Below are 23060 nucleotides of genomic sequence, written 5' to 3' on the forward strand. Positions count from 1 at the left end.
GATTCTCACCATCTGTTGGCTCCACAGGGCTCTGTTTGCGCCCAGCCATGTCACGCTGGAAGGTACGGCGTCAACTGCAGCAAGGACTGTTCATGTCGCAGCGGGGGGATGTGTGACCACATCTCTGGGCAGTGCCAGTGCTCAGCAGGCTACAGTGGACGCAGGTACGTACATTACTACCTTACCACAAGACAGACCATGCTGGTTTGTTTGAAATAAAGGTTTGGGTGGCATGACCCTTTGTTTTATAGAGAAAGAAAGCAGTAGATATACAGAATAGTGTTACTTAAAGGTGCAGTATGTGGTTTGTGATTTCCTGTTAGACAGTTTTTGAAAGATTTTGAAAAATGCAACTTACAAAATCTGAACCTTATTTCAGGCCTCTCACCAAAGCCACTCCTCCAATCTGGGGGAAAACAAATGGCAGGTTTGTAGGTTGACAGGCAGGTTAGCTATCCAATCATTTAAAATTGGCAACTCAAAATGATTGGACGTCCTGCGACTTCCACAGATTCCAGATTTATTTCATTTTAGTGTCGGAATGCTTTATTTATTGATTGCTGTCAATTTTGATTGCTGTGAATTGCAAAAAGAATTATTAACAATAAGTAGAATAAAGGTTAAAAAGTGCTTCTGAGCCATGCTGTATACTGCACCTTTATGATAGTCAATTTGTTTGCTTGAGAGTGAAAGGCAAGGTTTAATGTACTGTAGGTGTTTATATTTTTAGTAATATAGCCTGCTACCTCTTGTGCCTGTGTTTTGAGCCTCTGTTCATCTGGTCCTCTGTCCTGTCATTGATCTGGCTGTGGGTTCCTTGCTGTTTGGTTTCTACCCAGTAATTGTCTTTCATTAGGAGTCCATTGAAATCCACAGATGTCTTTAGTTCCCGGGCTAAGACTGGGAAGCCCAGAGCAGTCAGGGTTTATTAGTTCAGCTAAGGTGATTAAAACATTTCCTGATTGAGACTTTCTTTGGCTTTAATATTTCATAAAATTGCTCTCATTCATTTTGTCAGAGACAGTTGAATTAACCTGCCAGGAATAATCTAAGATTGTGTTAGCCCCCACCGACCTCTGCCAAGTATAATAATCCTAGTGTCTCCTGATAAGACTAAATCCAATGTAATTTAAACGTGAAACATAACTAGTTCATTTTGTAATTTAATTGAGCAATGTATCTGCTTCCTAATGGCTTTGTTGGACACTCAGGACTGATGCTGTGCCAGGATGGTATTTTTAAGTCCCTGGAAAAGTCCCTTTGAAGGTCTCCTCAGTGCTCTGTCTGTACTGAGAATCTTCCCAGCTGTAATGACATCACAGGTAGATAATGATGGCTGCTTCACCTCCACTAACCCTGGGTAACCATTAACAGCAGCGGGCGGCGGGGTCCACAACACTGACCCACCTTTAGATTCTGTTTCTACCTACTTCTGGTAGGATACTGAGTCTGTGAGAGGTAGGTTGTACGGCTTGGATAATGCAATGTCTTTATTCTGTAGGTGCCAAGAGGAGTGTCCGGTGGGCACCTATGGTCCTATGTGCGGCCTACGGTGCGACTGTCAGAATGGAGGCAAGTGTTACCATATCAACGGGGCCTGTCTGTGTGACACGGGGTTCAAAGGGCCTCACTGCCAAGAGAGATTCTGTCCTCCAGGCCTCTACGGCCTCATCTGTGACAAGTACTGCCCCTGCAATGCTGTCAACACGCTCAGGTAAGATGAGCTATAATGCTGTACAAACCCACATGCAAGTTCTATTTCGTGAAGCTCAGCCTCACAGGACAAGCTCCTATTGGCTTGAGAAACCCTAGCCAGCTACATTGACTGAAGAAAAAAAAAACATACACGCACCTGTGTCCAACTAGGGCCGATGTATCACTGTATAAGTGGGCTTCGACTGCACATCTCCTCCTAGAAACTTTCAGCTCGCAAGAAGACTGAGATGTGAGATGCAGATGACTGCTCAGCAACTCACCGTAGAGCCTGCGGTGTCCCTCGGGGCTCCTCGGCCAGCGCTGCCTAGTCTACCTAAGAGATTCTGCGGTTGCGCCGCCCTCAACAGCGACGTGGAACATCCACTCTGCTTCCACTGCATGGGGCCGCAGCACGCCAAGGAGGGTTTGGTTCCGTCTCCTGACTGCCAGGCCTGCGCTTGAGCCTCTGGAGAAGCTTCATTGAGCGCACTTCTTCGACTGTCTGCCGCCACCGCCGGGAAATTACGATCCTGTACCCGCAGAGGGCGGGTCAGACGGAGGTGATGATGTTGGCATACCTCCTCAGCAGCCGGCGCCGGTGCATCCCTCCTGCCATCTGACAAAGAAGAAGATGGCTCTGAGGCCGACGAAGAATGGTTCATCTTCCAGTGGGTCCTTTGACCGCGACCTCCTGTAGCTGCTGGAGAGAGCTGCGCATCATCTTGATGTTCCCCTCCCGGAGGCTGTGCCTGTGACGGGCCTGCCTCTCTGGAGCTCCGTCTGCTACGGGGCATCCTCAAAGCCTGCACCTCATTTCCTCCTGCCGATGCCTAACCTGGAGACATTTGTAGAGGTGGGATGGGGCCAGCCTGCTGCACGAAGTCCCTTCGTGAGAGCTACATGAGTGGCCGGCGAGTGAAGTGATGACGACTGGCTCTCCGCCACTGGAACCTGATATCGGCGCTCCTCCGCCTGGGGTTCGGCCAGAAAACCATCCATGCCCCAAGGACAAGACCACCCTGTCCTTGGCGGAGAGGAGTTACGTGCTGGCAGCGCAAGCTGCCGCTGCCACCTTGTCCATTGCCATGCTAGCCATCTACATCGGCCAGCTGTCCAAAGAGTCGGGCTCCTCTTACCTGGAAGCGGAGTGGAGAGAGGAGATGTCTGAAGCTGCGGGGGCTGTAGCCCAGCTTGGAAGAATCTCTGCCTCCTGCCTAGGTGGAGTGATGGCCACTTCTGTCTGCGTGAGGAGAACAAGGGTGTCCTTCTCAACTCACTGGTAAGCACATCTGGATTGTTTGGTTTGGCTAGGAATAAGACCGGCTCCTCCTCGCTCGTCACCTCGCCACTTCTCGTGCCTCGGCCACTGCTGTTTCTACTGTGAGCAGCCGTCGGCAGCGGAACAAGCCCAAACAACTTGCTGTGGTGTCTCACGGCCCGTCACCTGGCGCTCCCACCACCACCTCTCCCTACCTAGTCAGTTCAGTGTCCAGCCCGGCCCAGTCCCGACCTGCTTGACTGTCCTTTGCCTTGCCCACCACACTCTTTTGTGAGTGGCAGTGGGAATGTTTATAGGGGTGACAATAACATTTTGGTTGAACCGGACGAGTGGAGCCTACATCCTCTGATTGTGACTCAACTCTGGGCTCAGTTCGGAATGGAGGAGGTGGATCTATTCGCTTTGAGAGAGAACGCAAAGTGTCCCCTCTGGTTCTCCCTGAGTCAGCGGGACCAGCCTCTGCTGGGAGCGAACGCATTCGCGCATGCCCCCTGGCCGAAGGCACTGCTGTATGTTTTCCCACCAGTGGGTCTAATCCTAACGCTGTTAGCCACAGTGTGGTCGGAGGGCCTATCAGTGATTCTGATAGCGCCGGATCGGCACTGGGTGCATTGGTATGTGGAGGGGATACCATGATGACTGTGGATCCGTGTTCCATCCCTCAAAGGCCGAATGCACTGTCCCAGGCGGAGGGCTTGATTTGCGTGCCTCCGATACTGGGGCGGCCGCTGGTGGCCTGGCTATTGAATGGTGGAGATTGTCTGGTAGAGGACTCTCTCCAGCGGTGATCAATACTATTCAGAGTGATCAGGCGGCTTCCACTGCTACGGTTTACTCTGACAAGTGGGCCACTTTTACACGCTGGTGTGGTGAGAGATTCCTGAGTCTTGTTCAGTCGAGACGATTCAGGCATTTCTTCAACACTTGGTAGATAGCGGAGTCCACTATGAAGGTACAGTATATGCGTTTGCTATTTCTGCATGCATGAGGGGTTTGCCAAGACTACAGTCTTTGGGCATTCCCTGGTGAAGCGTTTTTTGGCCGGTGTGCGCTGTCTTCGCCCTTTGCGTAAAGCTCCAATGCCGCCTTAGGATTTGCTTTTGGTTTTCAATGCACTCTGTGGAGCGCTGTTTGAACCAATGGAGCAGGTTTCCCTCAAGTGGTTTACTATCAAGACCGCATTGCTCCTTGCTTTGACTTAGGGCAAACAGATCAGTGATCTGAGAGCGCTGACAGTTTTTCTCATCACGGGTGTTTTGTGCACGGATCTGTAATAGATTACGGACATGACAAATATTGTAAAGACCATACTGTGAGACTATCTCACTGACTGGAATGTTGGTGATGCCTGATAAAGATCTGGGAAGCCAGAGACAGCCTGCTCTCCCCTACCAAGTGACTAATCAATGGAAGGTCACGTAGTGAGAGACATGGTCGGTTTACCCTGTCAAACTCACAGTAAACCTGACAAAACCCTTTTAGCAAAGACTGGTTCTTTGAAATGGGCTTTTGCAAACCATTAAATCTTTCTCTCCTTGCCATGGTCCTCCTCTCTTCACCCCCCCTGAGGTAATAATTCCATGGCACTAACATTCCTGAGGCCACATGGGCCCAACAGAGACTCACACAGGGAAACAAAGGCATATGAACATTCTTTGTCTTGTTTCTTTAATAAAGTTCAATTACTTTCTCCAAAATATGTGATGCAACCACCTTGAGAACAAGCCCTAGGAATAAAGTATGGTCATTGATATGTTGTATTTGTAACCAAGTGTTACTGTGTGTTGTAAATAACTGGTTCTATGCTGCTAAGTCAACCTAACAATGTTTGGTATCAATCGAAAGCTAAAATCATGAATCAGTTGATTATGCATATTGAGGAAATGTAATATCATTGAAAATGTAATAGGGATATTTGATGATTCCAAACTCTTAAGAGAAACTTGCTCCGCTTTTATGATTCCAAGTGAGTGGGGGTCAAAGCAGCCCACAGCCTCCTCAGTGGGTGACCAATTGGTGCTGGCTATGCAAACAGGACACACCTCATTCTCTGACCCTTTTTAAGTGGGGACAGGTCAGATTTTCTCTCTCTTAATGTTTCTCTCAAAGTCTCTCTCAAATTTCTCTCTGTAACCAAGGATCCAAGCTTGTACCTGATTGATGAAAATCAATCTGTTTCTGTGGAATTGCTGAACCGCTACCTGCTAGCTAAGGTCTCTGTTTAGTCGACACCAGGGTCTTAGGAATTTCCACAAACTCTTCAAATGATCCACCTCTGGCGAGAGCAGAGGTTTTGAACGAGACATTTGCAACTATTGAACTCTGAACCATTTCAGCTGCTGTGCAATGAGCAGCGCTGAAATCTAACTCTGAACCTCCCGAACATCAACGTTCACCAACAGTCTACCATCACTGTTTCAACGGGAGCGCAGGCGCGCTATACCCTGCATCGAAACCGAGCGACCATCAGCCACGTGCTTCTTCACTTCTTCGAGTGAAGAATCGAGTAAAGGCTGTGATAATGTATGACATCATGCTTTTCCTTTCTGCTGTTTTCATATTGCCATTTGTTTTTCCATCTATTATTGAATTGTGTTTTCATATTATTTTGATAATTGATTAGTATAGCTTTGATCACTTCCTAGTGTCATTACATGATCTTTACATCACTTGATTGAGTCAATCAATCAATCAAAGCTTTATTTGTATAGCGCATTTCATACCCAGAGGCAACACAATGCGCTTTACAGAGAACAAGGGAGGTGGGCATACGACCCACTCTCTACATATTCCAGAGTCAAGACCTCCTTCAGACTGAGATCGATAAATTAGACTATTGATGAAGGTTATCTGTTTACCTGTACAGAACAGGGTGATGCCCCATACGAGTTGATTTAATGTATTAAAATCATATTCCTTCATATTTGGGATAACCACAGTATAATCATAAATTATACCTAGTCATAGTCATGTTTCCATAGTTCTAACCCTTAGACTGCTACAGATCCATCTTTCATTCCGAAAGTGGTCTGGAGCGCGTTCAGCACTCAGGATTTGGAGCTGGGTGCCACGGGGCACAGAACCCACAGTCTGCTCGCTGAAAGTTTCGGCTAGGAGCAAATGTGCAGACGAAGCCTGCTTATACAGTGGTGCACTGGACCTGGTTGGGCACAGGTGTGTGTATGTTTTTTTTTCTTCAGTCAATGTACTGTAGCTGTCTAGGGTTTCTCAAGCCAATAGGAGCCTGCCCTGTGGGACTCCACTCCACTCATAGAACTAAGGTTACAATATGTACAAGATGCACCGTAATGCCCTTAGGCAAATCTTTGTAGTTGCTCCACATGAAAAAAAGAGAGAGTTTCCAAATCGATTGGAATTCATCCAGACTTCTTGCTAGCGCACATTTAGAAGTCTGGACACCTCTTATCGGTGTGTCATACACTTAGCTTTTAATTGCGACCTTTGCTTCATTCATTATTTCTCAACAACATTCACAGCTAATGCAATGTTAATGTTCTGATCCTGGCTTTGCTCGGGAACAGTGCACCTCATTATGAGATGAAGGAGAAAAGAGACACCTCGTTCATCTGAAAACACACGTAGATGCGGAGATGGATGATTCGCAGTTCACTGTTTCACTCTCCTCTGCAGTGAAGTGTCACTGTGGATAATGCACCCAGGCACTCTCTCCTCTCTCTCTGTTTGTCTCTCCTCTCTCTCTTTTCTCTGTTTCTCTCTCTCTGTTTCTCTCTCCTTTCTCTCTCTCTACTCTATCTATCTCCTTTCTCTCTGTTTCTCTCTGTTTCTCTCTCCCCTTTCTCTGTTTCTCTCTCCTCTCTCTCCTTTCTCTCTGTTTCTCTCTCTCTCTGTTTGTCTCTCTTCTCTCTCTGTCTCTCTCCTCTGTATCTCTGTCTGTCTGTCTGCCTCGTTTCTCTCTGTCCTGTCTCTGTTTCTCTCTCTATCTCTCTCCTCTGTCTCCCTCTCTCTTGTCTGTCTGCCTCTCTCTCTCTATCTCTCTCTCTCTCTCTCTCTCTGATCCAGCTGCCACCCTCTGTCTGGTGAATGCACCTGTGCTGCTGGATGGACTGGATTGTACTGCAATGAGACCTGTCCCCCCGGTTACCATGGCGAGGGCTGCGCGCTGCCCTGCAGCTGTGTCAACGGGGCAGACTGTGACGGGGTGAGCGGCACTTGCGTGTGTGCCCCTGGTTTCACGGTGAGCTTCCATATCACATGGCCATTGATCAGGCCTCGATCCTATTAACCACCAAGTACATGTACATTCGTTACATTACTTAATTAGTCTGGGTGTTTCTGTTGTGTGTACCTGACAGATGAGGTTTATATCACAGAAGTATGGGACAGATACAGTATACTACCAGATATATTTCAGTATTTGTATTTGGGAGATATACTGTATTATAGAGTTGCCAATCTAAGGAGACTATGATGTCAGTATGACAAATCTTAACTTACGAATTGAAACGGGATACACAGCAAAAGCGTATGTCAGTGTTTGTTATTTTTAGCATTTTTAAAAGGTTTTTTTGTTACATATTTTGAAGCATCTGACCTTCTCACGGCCCTGGGGAGATTATTTTTCAGAAAAAGATCAAGTGGTCCGGGCCGTCTTTAGAAGCAGCAGGCTCCCCCATGGGGGCAGGAACAAGGTGTCTCTCTGACTGAGCATGCCTCCTCCCTTCTCATAATGGATGTTCTCTATGACTCTATGCAGGGTTACACTTTAAAGAAAGACCTTGCCAGATGCAAAAAGAGATTCTCACTCTTGCGAGGAGGAGTCTCTCAGTGGCATTAATAATGAAGCGTGCTGTTCAGGAAGCATTTTTTACAAATGAGCCTGATAGATCAGCAATGCCCTTAGGCCTGGCTGAGACAGGCTGATCTGTAGATCTCTGTGATAGAAGACTAGAGGTGTGGTGAACCTGTTCCTGAACGCTCTCCCATCTATACCCTTGTCTGGTACAGCCTAATTTATAGTGTCTATAACAATAAACGGCCTCTGCGTTTATGAGAACTAGCCTTTACCTAATTTATAAGACACGCTATGGCTCATTACTCTGGAAAGTTTATGCTGTACCCTTTGTTCATATTGTTATTCTTCACTCGCAGTCAAAAGTTACAGGCAGTGAGAAGGTTTACTTTCCGCTAACGCTACATTTGAGTTGAAATTGCCTGCATCATACACAGCAGGCCACTGTGGTGATCTGGCCTACCTAGCGGGGGCCCAGACTGTGTCTTAATTTGCTCCACCTGTTCTGAGCGGTGGATGATGGGAACTGATGCCAGATCCATTAAAGGGGCCTAGAGGGCAGGAGCTGCATACAGCCAGGAAACCGTCGGCTGGGAGCAGAGTAGAGCCGAGCAGACAGAGCTCGCATCGCTGGCTGAGGGCTAGAAATCAAAGCTCGAGCTCACACAGTAATATAACAGAAACCAAAGCTTGAGTTCACACATTAATATCACATAAACCAAAGCTTGAGTTCACACAGTAATATCACATAAACCAAAGCTTGAGTTCACACAGTGATATAACATAAACCAAAGCTTGAGTTCACACAGTAATATCTGATAAATCAAAGCTCGAGTCCACACAGTAATATCAAACAATATCAAATAAACCAAAGCTCACGTCCACACAGAAATATCAGATAATATCACAGAAACCAAAGCTTGAGTCCACAAGCTCGAATCCAGACAGTAATATCACTAATACTGTAATAATACTGTATCAGATAAACCAAAGTTTGAGTCTTAACAGTCATATCAGACAATATCAAATAAACCAAAGCTTGAGTCACACAGTAATATCACATAATATCAGGTAAACCAAAGCTAAAGTCTTCACAGAAATATCAGATAAACCAAAACTCAAGTCATCACAGAAATATCAGATAATATCAAATAAACCAAAGTTCGACTCCACACAGAAATATCAGATAAACCAAAGCTCAAGTCTTTACAGTAATAGATAAACCAAAGCTCGAGTTTTCACAGTAATATCAGATAGTATCAGATAAACCAAAGCGTGGGTCCTCACAGTAATATCAGATAAACCAAAGCTCAAGTCTTCACAGTAATATCAGATGAATCAAAGCTCAAGTCTTCACAGTAATATCAGATGAACCACAGCTCAAGTCTTCACAGTAATATCAGATGAACCAAAGCTCAAGTCTTCACAGTAATATAAGATGAACCAAAGCTGGTGACATTGTGGTGTTGGTGATGGTCGTACATTTTAATGTTTTCTGTATGCTTGATGTGTGCTAAACAAATTCCCCTCTGGGGCAATAAAGGTTTCATTTCAATTCAATTCAATTCAAAGCTCAAGTCTTCACAGTAATATCAGATAAACCAAAGCTCAAGTCTTCACAGTAATATCAGATAAACCAAAGCTCAAGTCTTCACAGTAATATAGATATCAACCTCTGTGAACACTCCTAAATCGATGGTGGAAAAAAAAGGCTAGTAATGGATTGGGAGATAAATAATTGGAGATGCTTATGTGCCCAATGGTTGCATGCTATGACTGATGATTGTTTTTCACACGCTGGGGCTTTCGAAAAAAGAAAACGAGAAGAAAACAATCCCGGATGTTGTTTGCGTTCAGTCCCCAGAGGACAGTGATAACACACAAAGCTTCCCTGCTGCTTCTCACACTGGAGGCCCGTCAGGAGGCAGACCGGCCAGGATGGTCGGAACAGGCTGAGCACTGCACGCTTGATTTAGCCCTAGTAATTGGACATGCTCTTTTTTTGACCGGGACAAAATGATTACATGTTACTTGTTTAGTCTGTGTGCAGTCTACGGTACTGCACATAGGTTCGGTATCTGCACAGGGTGTAAAGTTGTTAGTGTTTTCGAACAAACTTGTGTGTGTGAGATAGGAGTAGTGACAAAAGGTTCATTTTCTGTTTTGCTGCATGAATTTTAAACAGGCAGTCAACTGGCCTGCAATTGGATGAACTGTTGGTAAGTGAGACTGATTGATAATTACTGGCGCCATTTGCATCCCGTCTCAATGGGTACCAGACTAATCAACGTTGCGTCAGTGAGCGGAAAGTTCTCCAAAGTCCTGACCAATTATGTTTAAGCACTAATGGGTGTGAATGCATAGCCTCAGATAAGAAGGGCCGGTCTGTCAGCTGTCTTCTCTTTCCCTGGCCCAGACCTGCTTCCATACATTGTGTGGTTATCTAGTCCCTGCACTCAAATGGACAGCCCTTGTATTAATAATGTCTCCCCAGATCCCAACTCCTATTCCCTCTCAGCTCAGAGGGAATATAAATCAGTCGACTAATGAGAGAGCTGCTTAACCCTTCCTGGGAGTGGTCCAACCGGTGGTCTCTAAGCCATGTCGGGGTCACCCAAGCGGAATCTGATGCACCCATGGATGAAACAAAATCCATGTGGTCATTTGAGGCTCAGCGACACTTTATCCATGAGCTGCCCATTCAGTAAATTGCCTCTTGCTCTGGAGAGAGAGCGCAACTGACCGAAGCCTGCCTAGTCTCCACCCATGGCTCAGAGAAGTGACCGGCGCCTCCGCTGTTAGCTATCCTCCCTACACCATTATTTGGAGGAGAAGAACAAAGCTACTGGAACCGATTGAAATTAAAATTAAAAATTAAAAATTTCATTCGCAGACAGAAGCTTTTATGTGGTACAGAGGGGGGCAGTGACAGACTTTGAGATGTGCGTTCCGCCCCCCCTGGCGTCCAGCGGAACGTCTTCTTCTCCCTCCCGTGTGAAGTGGGTTCACGGTGATAATGAGAGCAGAGCAGCAGGCAGATCCCCAGCGCTCGGGAGCGGGGAAACCGCTCAGGACCCTCTGGCCCACTAATTGGGACTCTAAATCATTGTGTCAGCTGTCACTCAGGGCAGGGTTGGTGGGTGGAGGGTGGCGCGGAGGAGGGACCCATAAATCTGCGATCACCAGCTATGGGGGAGGGGGGTGGGGGTGGGGGCGGGGGGGGATTGGCAGACGTCTTGGAGGTGTATGCGCTGTGCTCAGGGTTTTTAAAGAGGAGGAATTGTGACGAGGGGGAGAGGATGGGGGTGGATTGCTCAGTGTCCTTCTCCAGGTGTTTCACTTAAATGCAGCGGTGAGGGGATCTTAAGGGGCCGTGTGCGCTGCCTGCCATGTCCCAGGCTCTGCTCAGTACTGATAAGAAAAAGGAAACTAAATGAAATGGTTTTTCTTTATTCTGTCTCTGTCTGACCTGTTTGGCAGTAGGCCTACCTGCGCCATGCTGGTATTACTGACTGACATGGACTGACTGTAGCTTACGTCTCATTGGTAGGGAGAGAACTGCACCTCCACCTGTCCTCCTGGCCTCTACGGACCCAGCTGCTCCTCCACGTGTTCCTGCCGCAACCACGCCTCCTGCTCCCCCAGCGACGGCTCCTGCTTCTGCAGAGAAGGTACCGTACAGTAGCCCGCCTGTGGGATAGACATCACACAGCAGCCTGTCACTATAGAGCGCAACACTGACCGCACACTGTTTTTCGGGCTTCGGTCCTACATTCACTCCACTGACTGATTTCAGAAAGTCCTCATATAAAGAGTTTTAAACCTGGAACCAAGCCAACTGGAGAGCTGATGAATCTGACCGTGGCCATAAAACATTTGATTCTGAGGAAAAAAAGAGGGGACAGGGGAAAAGGGGAAAAAGGCAAAGGTACAAGACTGTGTACATAATTATTTTAAGACTGAAGGAACTACCCATCCCATAAAGAATTGCGAATGATAGAGTGCCTGAGCGGAAGCAGGAGGATAAAATGGGAATGGGAATGGGAAAATATGAATGGTAGTGAACGGTGTGAGAACACACACATTTTATGTGTGAAATTATTTATTGATCCTGACTGAATTGTGCCACGACCATCACATATGAAGTTTGTCAATTTAAAACATAGCCTACATTTGACTTATCTTCTTGCAAATTAGCTAAATTAACTAGCTGACATTACATTCGTTTAACACTCACCAAAACCTTGTAAAGCCGATCTTGCATGCCAGCTCTTACAGAAGTGACTAACACCCCATTTGCATTCCTGCAGCTTTCAACATGGCCAGACATAATGATTTTCACCTCCTTTAATCATTTTAAACTCATTCTGGAATAACTGCTTTACTGTATTACGACAAACTGTGACTTTCTTGACTTGCAAAATAATTTTTTAAATTCACAAACATCATATGTGATGGTCATGGCACAATTCAAACAGGATCATTAAATTATTTGTTTATCACCATTGACTTACATATTTTTTCCGAATTAAGGTCCCATGGGACAGCTTTTCCTGCTTCCGCTGAACTCTATACCTGTACCTGTTCAAAAGACTTCCAACCTAAAATAATGACATTTTGTGACCATTTTTGTTGTTGCTAGCTAGTTAGTCAACTTGTTAGATGTCAATAAACATATAATGTCAAATATTGGACGTGTCTCATTCATTTAATGAAAATAATCAGAAAGGGAAATCATGGTTAGAATCATCAATTTCAGTGATAGCCGTGGTAGCAGGCAGCAACTTCTCACGTGCAAAATGGCCGACCTTGACATACGGTAAACATTGTTAACAGTGAGCTCCACCAATCAGAGACGTCACTGTTACACTTTAGGATTGTGGGTAGTGTAGTCCTTTTCCATGACATCACAAATATAACATGTTTTTTTTTTTTTTTATTATAAACGGAATGAATCCAATCCTGGAGATATTATTCAGAGTCTACTCACCACTCAGCTTCATGGCAAATTGAAAAATACACCATTTTAGTCCACAATCTTGGCTACAAATTTCAATGAAATTTGAACTTGAAGTTGATATACCGCTGTCACCAGTCTGTAACACGACTTGTGGTCACAATTCATCAGCTAGCCAGTTGGTTTGATTACAGGCTTAAAACTCTTTATGAGGCTTTAATGTCAGTGGAGTGAATTAAGAGGGAGTTCACTTGCTGAGCATCACTGTTCCGTTGTGTTACTGTGTGACCTGGCCTGGCCTCCAGACCTCTGAGATAGATTGCAGTTGACTCAACACCCTGACTTCTCATCCCCAGTCGATAGTTCATGTACAATCATGTGATATAAAAAGGGTCGTTCAGATATCAAAAGTGTGCTTTCGACTCCTGACGACACCTCATAGGGGCCTTGCATTACACACTTCTCTCAGATCAGAGGACGTCAGAACTGGGACTTGAAAGCTTTCCTCAAAGCATCCAGATGACCCCTATTCTTCAACTGATGCAGCGCTAATCAACCAGGCCCCTATAGAGCCCCGGAGTATCACTCCAGAAGCCATTCATAATTAACCAGGCGCTCGGTCCTAGTCTCTGAGGCATCGTCACTGCCTGAGCGCGTGGTGATGACACTGCAGCGCCCAGACTGCACACAACAGCGTAAACCACCACAGCTATATATCACCACGGTTACCTAGCCTACTCTGCTGAGGTGTTCTGTTGACTTGAATGATGACGGTGACCCACATGTTGTGTACTGCATCTTTATCAGAGGAGGCTCGTCCATTGAGGTAGAGGAGGACAGTCCTCAGTTTTTGGAGAGAAGAGAGGGATTAAAATATAAATAGATGCATTTATTTATTTATAATTAATTTATATATATATATATATATATTTAATATTATCTCAGTTTTGTTCATACGTCAGGTTTTCCCTATGGATAAAAACCCATTATTGAAATTCTAAAGCTCCAACAGTGATCTATAACATACAGCTGGAGGACCCATAGATATCTATTGAAGGGAGGAATTCCTCCCTTGGGCTTGTCGCTTAGGGGTCTATCAATGGAATTTTTTCATCCTAATTTGTGATTGGCCAAAACGCTGAAAAATTACTGCAAGGGAGGACAGTCCTTCGGCCCTGTCTGAACAGGATTGAGATATTGACATTTTGTTAGTCCAATCACATTCCAGATTACAGATTTACCACAGTGAAGGCCGATTGATTCGGCGTTGATGTCTATGTTTCTCTTCCCTGTGCCATTGGAGACTTTTTGTGTGTTCGTAGCTCCATAATATAATACATCCAAAAGTATTATGGGACATATTATACATCAAACTGTTCGTCTATTTGTCTTGATTCTAGCCATCTAAATATCTAAGCTGACATAAATACTTTTTGAGCTAGAGCCGTCTGAACACTCCTCAGTTTTTTATGTCACCAGCTGCCACTGATCTGTATACATGTATGTCTATGCTGCATCACACTGTATGTCTACAGTATGTGTACAACAGTATATCATGTGTCTATGTACAGTATGCTGTATCATGTGTCTATGTAGCCTATTCTGTAACATGTGTCTATGTAGCCTATTCTGTAACATGTGTCTCTATCTGTATGTCTGTTAGGGTTGGAATATTCACAAACCTCCCAAAATTCCCAATGAGAATTAATTGGGAAATATGGGAATTAATGGGAATTTACGGGAATGAACTGGAAATGTATGGGAATTTCAGTTTTCCAGTTTATTCCTGTTAATTCCCATTAATTCCTATAGATTTCCATGGGACGTTTGTGAATATTCCTGGAAGGTTGCAGCCCTAGTGTCTATACTGTGTGTGTCCCAGGCTGGCAGGGGGTGGACTGCTCCATCCTGTGCTCCAGGGGCACGTGGGGAGTGGCCTGTAACCAGACCTGCCTGTGTGCTAACGGGGCGTCCTGCGACCCCGTGGATGGCGCCTGCATCTGCTCCTCCGGGTGGAGGGGGGAGCACTGCGACCTGCCCTGCCCCGTGAGTACGGCTTTGGTCTGGCGTTATGGTACGGATATATAGTACTGTACATACGGTACCAACCACCCCACCAGATGAGAGACTTACGGTGTGTGAATACGCAGAACACTGTAACCGGGACCGTGTTGTGTTGTCAGGACGGCACCTACGGCCTGGACTGTCGGGAGCAGTGCGACTGCAATCATGCTGACGGCTGTGAACCAGTGAGTGGCTACTGTCGCTGTCAGGCTGGCTGGACAGGTCAGTACAGCATACCCCTAACCCTAAACCTAACCCTAACCCTAACCCTGACCCTAACCGTAACCGTAACCGTAACCGTAACCGTAACCCTAACCCTAACCCTAACCCTAACCCTAACCCTAACCCTGACCCTGACCCTAACCCTAAACAACACTTATACCATATCAAACATTCTACTCACACTAAGTTGCTGTATCAGCATTTTAAACTGCATGGCTGTGAGAATTTGAGGATTACAGGACTGGAACAGGGAGTTAGATGGACTTTAAGGCAGAGATTGTTTAGAGAGAGAACGTGGATTTCGAAACTAAACGCTCTCTCGCCACAAGGTTTAAATGAAAATTAAATAAAAAATGAATACTAGATGGATGGTGAAGTGAATGGTTTGTGTGAGTGCAGGTTTCTCTTTTATATATGTATTCACGTGTGTTTTTTGCATGATTTTATTGCCTGAGTGTGTGAACAAGCACTTTTACCACAGCACTTGTGACCTGCCTCCCCTATTTTTTCATTCTCATCCTTTTAGTTTATTCTTAGACCGTCCCCTGTTTCTTTATACCCTGCTGGTAAACCACTTTTAGACCCCTTACTCCCGACTTTACCTACCTAGTATGTATCTTTTCCTGAAACCGGAGATCCCTTGATTGTTGATGGTGGACGACACCCCATTCTCCGTTGATTTAATTTCTAATAGAGCAGATTAGTGGTTTGTGTGCCCGTGCATTCAGCCCGCTTTTAGTAGGCTGAGACTTAGATTCCCCCACCTAACCCTAACCCTAACCCTAACCCTGACCCTAACCTTAACCTTAACCCTGACCCCTAACCCTGCCCTCCAGTCCATAACACATCCACTTTATTACAACATACTGCACTTACAGGCCATAACACATACTCTATATCCTGTAGACTGTACTGCACATGTTTATGCACATGCTCACTGACTGCAACCTGGGACTACAACCCATAAGTGGAATATCATAATTGTTGGACAGTTAAGTTAGAAATCATGTTGTCGTTACTAGATATTATTCAGAAATAGAGATTTGTCAACACAACCACTGATTCTGTGGCTCCGTACAGAATGTCTCAGCAGTTTTCACTATTTGTTTTTCCACTGAGCCAGAGGGTGCTGTAAATGATAGATGTTGGGATTATCTAATGTGATTCTCATGGTAGACACCTCTGAAGACTTGAATATGATCAGACTTGACTTGAATATGATCAGAGAATATGACATGAGCAGAGCGCAAATCCTTAAATCAGAATGCCCGTGTGTGTAAATATTGCCAAAGCTCTTTAGAGCCAAGCAAATCTTTGGCTTCATCAATCACACACACTATGAGTCGTCACTGGACACGATGACAAATGGCCAGATTTCCTTATTTGTGTCAGAGAGCCCTCTCTGCCTGAGCATCTGTAGAGTCTTCAGTATGAGGACCACAAGCCTCCAAGACTCAGATCTGCAGTCCCATCCCTATGTGTGTGTGTGTGTGTGTGTGTGTGTGTGTGTGCGTGTGCATGTGTGTGTGTGCACTGTGTGTGTCTCCGGTCAATTTAAACGTGTCCTTGCAGGAGAACAGAAGGGAGGTGGGGAAGTGTGAATGTCACAGCGATGGCAGGGATCATTACGGTCTGAGATAAGGTTTTTACATCTGAATGCCAAATACGTGGGGGAGGACAGGCTTGGCTAGAGAGGTGGGGGGGGGGGGGGGGATTCAGCAGGAAAGGTCATATCTGTAGGGTGTCTGAGGCCCAGTCTCCTCAGCCTCCTAACCTGAGCTCAAGCTGTTTATTCGGGTAAACAACGTGGCTTTTATTATCTGCAAGAAGGAGCCCACAAAACCGGGTGCTTACTCTCTGAATCCTGCACAGGTCTGGACCATCTGTCAGCCTTAATTGAGTCACCAGGAGTGCCCGGGTAGCCCGAGAGGCTAGATACACACGCACACACGCCGCACACACACAGACACACACACACACACACACACACACACACACACACACACACATACACACACACACACACACACACACACACACACAGTCACACGCACGCACACACACACACAGTCATACACTCACACACTGTTATAGACACCTGATGATGGGTCCTCACTCATCCTTCTCAGCGACTTCAACATCCAGAGTGAGAAATTGGAACCTCTTCTCTCTTTCTTCTTCTCCTACTCACAAAGCCACCAGCTGGATCTTATCTTCACTAGACACTGTTCCACCCCTAACCTCTCTGTCACTCCCCTCCATCTCTCTGGCCACTATTTCATGTCCTTCTCCCTCTCCCTCCCCTCTTCCCCCATAATTCCTCCTCCTACCTACATGATTACTACCCGTTGCCACTTCCGTTCGCTCTCTCCAAGACCAGCATGCCTCAATAACTCTCGCCTGGAAGCTTTTACCTCCGTGGTGATGAAATTCTTTGAGAAGCTGGTCAAGGAACACTGCTCCTGCACCTCACTGCCCAGCACACTAGACCCCCTACAGTTCGCACACAAACCCAACAGATCGACAGAGGATAAAATAGCTCACATCCTCCACACCACCCTATCCCACCTAGACAAGAGCAAGGGGAATATGTTGGGTTATGTGAGACTGCTGTTCATTGACTACAGTTCAGCATTCAACACTATAACCCCAACCAGACTCGACACCAAGCTCAGGATCCTGGGGTAAAACGATACCCTCTGCAGATGGATCCTGGACTTCCTGTCAGACAGACCGCAGGTGGTGAAGGTAGGCAACCACACCTCATCCTCCCTCACGCTCAACACGGGAGCCTCCCAGGGCTGTGTGCTGTCCCCACTACTGTACTCCCTGTACATGCACGACTGTACAGCCACGTCACGTCAAGTTTACTGACGACAGCAGTGATATGCCTGATCACCAACAATGATGAGAGGGGCTACCTGGAGGAGTTGAGGCTTCTGACCCAGTGGTATCGGGAAAAAAACCTCCATCTAAACGTCAGAAATACAAAGGAGAGGGTGGGAGGAAGCAGGAGAGGAACTACACCCCTCTAATCATCAACAGGACCCCTGTAGAGAGAGTGTACAGCTTCAAGTACCTTGGTGTCCAGATCACCAAGGACCTGACTTGGGCTTAGTTCACACGGCAGGTCTTAATGCTCAATTCCGATTTTTTACACAGATCCAATTTTTTTGTTTAGCGGTTCACATTACTTTTAAATGTAACCTATATTTGACCTATATTTGACTCCTGTGTGAACAGTCCACGGCCCTGAACAGACCCGCATGCACAGAAGAACAATAACAAAGATGTCAGGACGTTACGAGCAGCGCACTGTTTGCGGAAGTAACGTTAACCATGAATAACGTTACAACCACAACTGAAGTTAGCCTTAACTACGGGTTGATTTTGAAGTATTTGTGCAGTGGAAGCCGGCGACGGTATGAGCAAATGGTAATCTATGTTTATTTTGCAGTTACCGCCAAGGAACCGGCGCATAATTGTGACAATTGTCACTCTGTCGCTCTAGAGTGACGTAAAAGTCGCATTAAACGCGACATGACTGTTCAGACGGCGGGAGCGTTGCAAAACATCAGAGGTGTCCGATTTAATACCACCTCTGAAAGCGACCCAGGTTGGATTTTAAAAAAATCAGATTTCATGTGACTTGCGCTGTTCACACGGTCATGAAAAAATCAGACCTGAGTCGCATGTAGGCAAAAAACTTGCGCTGTTCACACGGTCATGAAAAAATCAGACCTGAGTCGCATGTAGGCAAAAAGATCGGATTTGGGTCACATTTCATTGCCGTGTGAACAAAGCCTTGGTCAACACAAATAGACACGGTGGTGAAAAAAGCACTTCAGAGACTGAACCACCTCAGACAACTGAGGAAATTCAGAGCGTCCCACCAAATCCGACGGAGCTTCTACTCATCTACGATCGAGAGCATCCTAACTGGGAATATCATCACCTGGTACGAGAACAGCAGCTCTCAGGATTGCAAGGCCCTACGGAGAGTGGTACGGTCAGCTGAACGTACCTCCCCACCTCAGCGACATCTGCAAGACTAAGGCCAACAGGATCCTGAAAGACCCCAGCCACTCAGGAAATGGACTGTTCTCTCTGCTACGGTCAGGGAAGAGATACCACACTCACATGGTGAGCACAGAGAGGTTCAGGAAAAGCTTCTTTCCGCAAACCATCTGGCTCCTGAATGATCCGGGATTCTATTTACAGGTATTATAGCATGTACATAACTCACCTCCAGGTTATTTATTTAGCATTCATATCCATATATAGTATGTACATAATCTATCCAGACCTTTATCAATCTCATCCCAATTTAATTTTGTAAAGGGTACTTATTGCCTTATCTCTGTCCCCTCCCCTCCAGGCCAGCACGGCCAACTCCACTTGCCCCATGGCTGTCTCAATGCGTACATATACTAGATGGAGCTTGAGGATAGCTGAGCGTAAATGGAGAAAAGGCAAGCTCCCAGAGGACATTCTTAACTTCCAAATTCTTTCCACATTCTCCTCCTCCCTATCTGTTGATGAAGCTGCTTTCTTCCTCTCTGAAATTGTAACCTCTGCTTCCAATAATAAAAAACTCTTTGAACGTTTGTACGTTCTCTTCACTACGCTTTGTACGTTCTCTTCACTACTCCAGCCCCTTCATCCGACTTCCAACTCCTCCCTTCTCCCTGATGATTTCGTCAACTTCTTTGACAAGAAAGTTAACGACATCAGATCCTCTTTTCCCCACTCCCCGTGCAACGCACCATCCACCAACCTCACCTCTCCACCCACACCCTCTCTTCCCTCTCTGCTCCCCTCCTCTCCACGTCCCACCCCACGTCTTCCTCCCCTCTCCCCTAACGAGGTCCTCAACCTTGTTACATCTAGTCACCCCCCAACATACTCCCTAGACCCTGTCCCCTTCACTCTCCTTCAGTCTGGTGCAGCTGAACTCCTTCCCTTTCTAACCCACATCATCAACACATCTCTTGTATCAGGATGCTTTCCCTCTGCTTTCAAGACTGCCAGAGTCACCCCCCTCCTGAAGAAACCATCTCTTGACCCCTCTGACATCAAAAACTACAGACCGGTTTCCCTTCTATCCTTTCTATCAAAAACACTTGAATGTGCGACCTTTAAACAACTGTCTTCATATCTCCAGCAGAACGACCTCCTGGACCCCCTCCGGTCTGGGTTCAAGGCTGGCCTGACAGAGACCGCCCTCCTTGCAGTGACAGAGTCACTCCACGCACTCCAGCAAACTCTCTCTCTTCCGTTCTGATACTCTTAGACCTGTCAGCAGAATTTGATATGGTAGACCCCCTCTCCACCCTTGAGGAAAAAGGCATCACTGGCTCTGCACGCTCCCTGTTTGCAACCTACCTGACGGGCCGCTCCTACCAGGTGACCACGATACCATCTCGGAACCATATAGTCTGACTACGGAGGTTCCACAAGGGCCTATCCTTTTTTCCCTCTACACTACATCTCTGGGTTCTGTCATTCGCTCGCATGGCTTCTCCTATCACTGCTATGCTGATGACACCCAACTGGTCCTGCCATTTCCCCTTTCTGACACACAAGTGGAGGCATGATTTGATTTGATTTATTTGGCATATTAAAAAATAAAACACAACAACAATAACAATGATACAAATTATACATTACAAAGAACACTTAAATTCTAAAAGACATGCCAGGAAAACCCCAAAAAACCCTCAAGGGGCTTGACGAGTGGGGCTCTCCAATAGGCTATAGCTGTCAGACTTTAACTAAGGAAAAACAAACAAAACAGAAAAACTAAAACAAGACAAAGGAAACAAGAAGCAAAGCAGTAACAAAAAACAAAGATAATGATGGGTTATTGATAGAGCAGTATATTTTTGACAGATTTTTAAAATGATATAGGAGAAAGTTCAACCAAGTAGGGAGGGAGTGAATTCCATATCCTGGAACCTCTGAATGTTATGTTAAATTGTGATGAAGTGGTATGTGATTGGGGAGGCCGAAGCTGGGAAGCTGTTCGGGATTTGAAATTGATAATTAGCTATAAAGAGATTATTTTAAAAAAAAGGGGTGAAGTGTTTTCTTTAATGAACCAAATATGAATTGAGCAACTTGGAATTTGTTAACTAATAAACGGATAAATCATAGAATAATAAAGGTTTAGGGAAACTGTTGTATAAATACATTGGTTTGATTTTTCCAATTATTCCAATATTTTTAGAAATTTTGGATGTGAGTGAGATTTGAGGTTTCCAGGATATGTTTTCATCTATAAGTACACCAAGAAAACGAGTTGATTTGACATTATGTATTGAGACATTATCGATCATCACAGTTATATTTACAGGGTTCTTTTATGATCTTTTTAAGATGCCTATAAATACATCCAATGATGGTATGATTACCTGTTTCAATGAATACACTCTCTCCAGAGGTGGTCATAAAGCATTTTTCTATATCGTGTCCTTCTTTATACTCCAGACTAGTATTAATATACAGTGACCTCCACCCACTTTATCATCTCTACATCGATATACATGGTTAAAATTATCAATACTATAGATTTCAGCATTTTCATGATTTAACCAGGTTTCTGATATCCCAATTGCAGAGAAGAGGTGTGATTTAGATTAGAGAGGGAGAGTGTGAGTAAGTTCTTAGGTATATTGCATGCATTAATGTGCATAAAGGAGAGATCATCTTTCTTTTTAAATTGGCCACTAATAGATTTAAAAGCACCGTCTAAGAGATAGCTACAGTCAGATAGAAGTGTTTGTTTCAAGTCAGAAAAACAATTGAGATCTGGGTCATTACTGCACAATATATCACTGGAGGGTGAGTCACCTGTGATAATAGCCTCACAGGGGTCGGGGGTTATTCAATTGTTTGGATTGACCTTATGCTCAAGCTTAGAATGCTGGTCAAACATAGTGTTAACAAGCTCAGCCTTATAATGAGACTAAAGGGAAACGGGTCCTTGTGAGTCATGATAGAATTGAGTAAGACATCAGCAAACAGATTTTCCTAAGATGGTCATGTTTCCACAAAGTGGAGGTAGAAGTTAGACTGACTTCTTAGTGCATTCCAGTTTGCTGGTCCCTTCTAGGTTTGACAATGAGGCGGTCATAACTGATGATGGCGTAGTTCCCCTTTGCTCTGGCCTCCTTCATGGCAGGGATGAGCTCTGCCCTTTTCTTGTGGAGAATGTAAGAGAAATCCTCGTTGATGTAGATAGTAGTGTTCCTGAGATGAGATCTGGCCTTTTTGAGGATGAGATCTCTGTCCTTAAATCTCAGTAGTTTCACTACCACTGGGTCTGGGTTTGTCAGCATTTTGTGTGAATTTTCCGTTTCGATGAGCCCGCTCAATTTTGATGGTTTTGGAGTCCAGCTTGAGTTTGTTTGTAAACATCTCGCAGACTTTGTTTTCGGTTTCAGCCTATGTCTCAGATACAGAATCTGGGCCTAAGCCTTCTATGATAATGTTATTTCTACGGCTTTGATTGTCCAAATAATCCCCCTTAGCAAGACAATCATTTTGTGGGAGGGCTTGTTTTTGAGATGAAACATTTTGGAGTTCAGTTTCTATGCATTTGAGCTTTTTCTCTGTAAGTTTCAGGTCATCAACTTCCTTTTGTGAGAATTGCAGACCTGTTTTCAGATCTTGGACCTCCCTAACAAGCCCATACCATGCATAGCTGCGTGCTTGGCTGACATCTTAGAGTGGATGTCAACACATCACCTCAAGCTCAATCTGGACAAGACTAAGCTGCTGTTCCTCCCGGGGAAGGGCTGCCCACACCGGGACCTGGCCATCACCACTAAAGACACAGTGGTGACACCCACTCGGACTGTGAGGAATCTGGGTGTGACTCTGGACAACCAACTGTTCTCGGCACATATCACATCCGTTACACACTCTTTACCGTTACTCCTTGCTGTGGCCCCAGCGTCAGCCATTAAACCCATGGAACTTGTCCAGAAAGCTATTGCTCGCCTGGTGTTCAACCACCCCAAGTTCTCACACTCAACGTCCCTTCTACGTTCTCTACACTGGCTCCCTGT

The 23060-nt window shown here is 45.5% G+C and overlaps 1 protein-coding gene across 1 annotated transcript in view; it reads left to right on the forward strand.

Annotated features, from left to right (window-relative positions):
• megf11 (multiple EGF-like-domains 11) overlaps positions 1-23060 on the forward strand; it is a gene marked incomplete at its 3' end in the record, with an annotated part of 75393 nt that overhangs the window by 33930 nt on the left and 18403 nt on the right. The window contains exons 7-12 of the mRNA XM_084453036.1: positions 28-164; positions 1502-1714; positions 7016-7190; positions 11296-11416; positions 14585-14748; positions 14886-14988. Of these exons, the coding sequence (XP_084309162.1) occupies positions 28-164; positions 1502-1714; positions 7016-7190; positions 11296-11416; positions 14585-14748; positions 14886-14988 (913 nt within the window). The remainder of the gene's footprint in view (positions 1-27; positions 165-1501; positions 1715-7015; positions 7191-11295; positions 11417-14584; positions 14749-14885; positions 14989-23060) is intronic.

Source organism: Borostomias antarcticus, assembly GCF_949987555.1.
Source record: "Borostomias antarcticus genome assembly, chromosome: 18".
NCBI lineage: Eukaryota > Metazoa > Chordata > Actinopteri > Stomiiformes > Stomiidae > Borostomias > Borostomias antarcticus.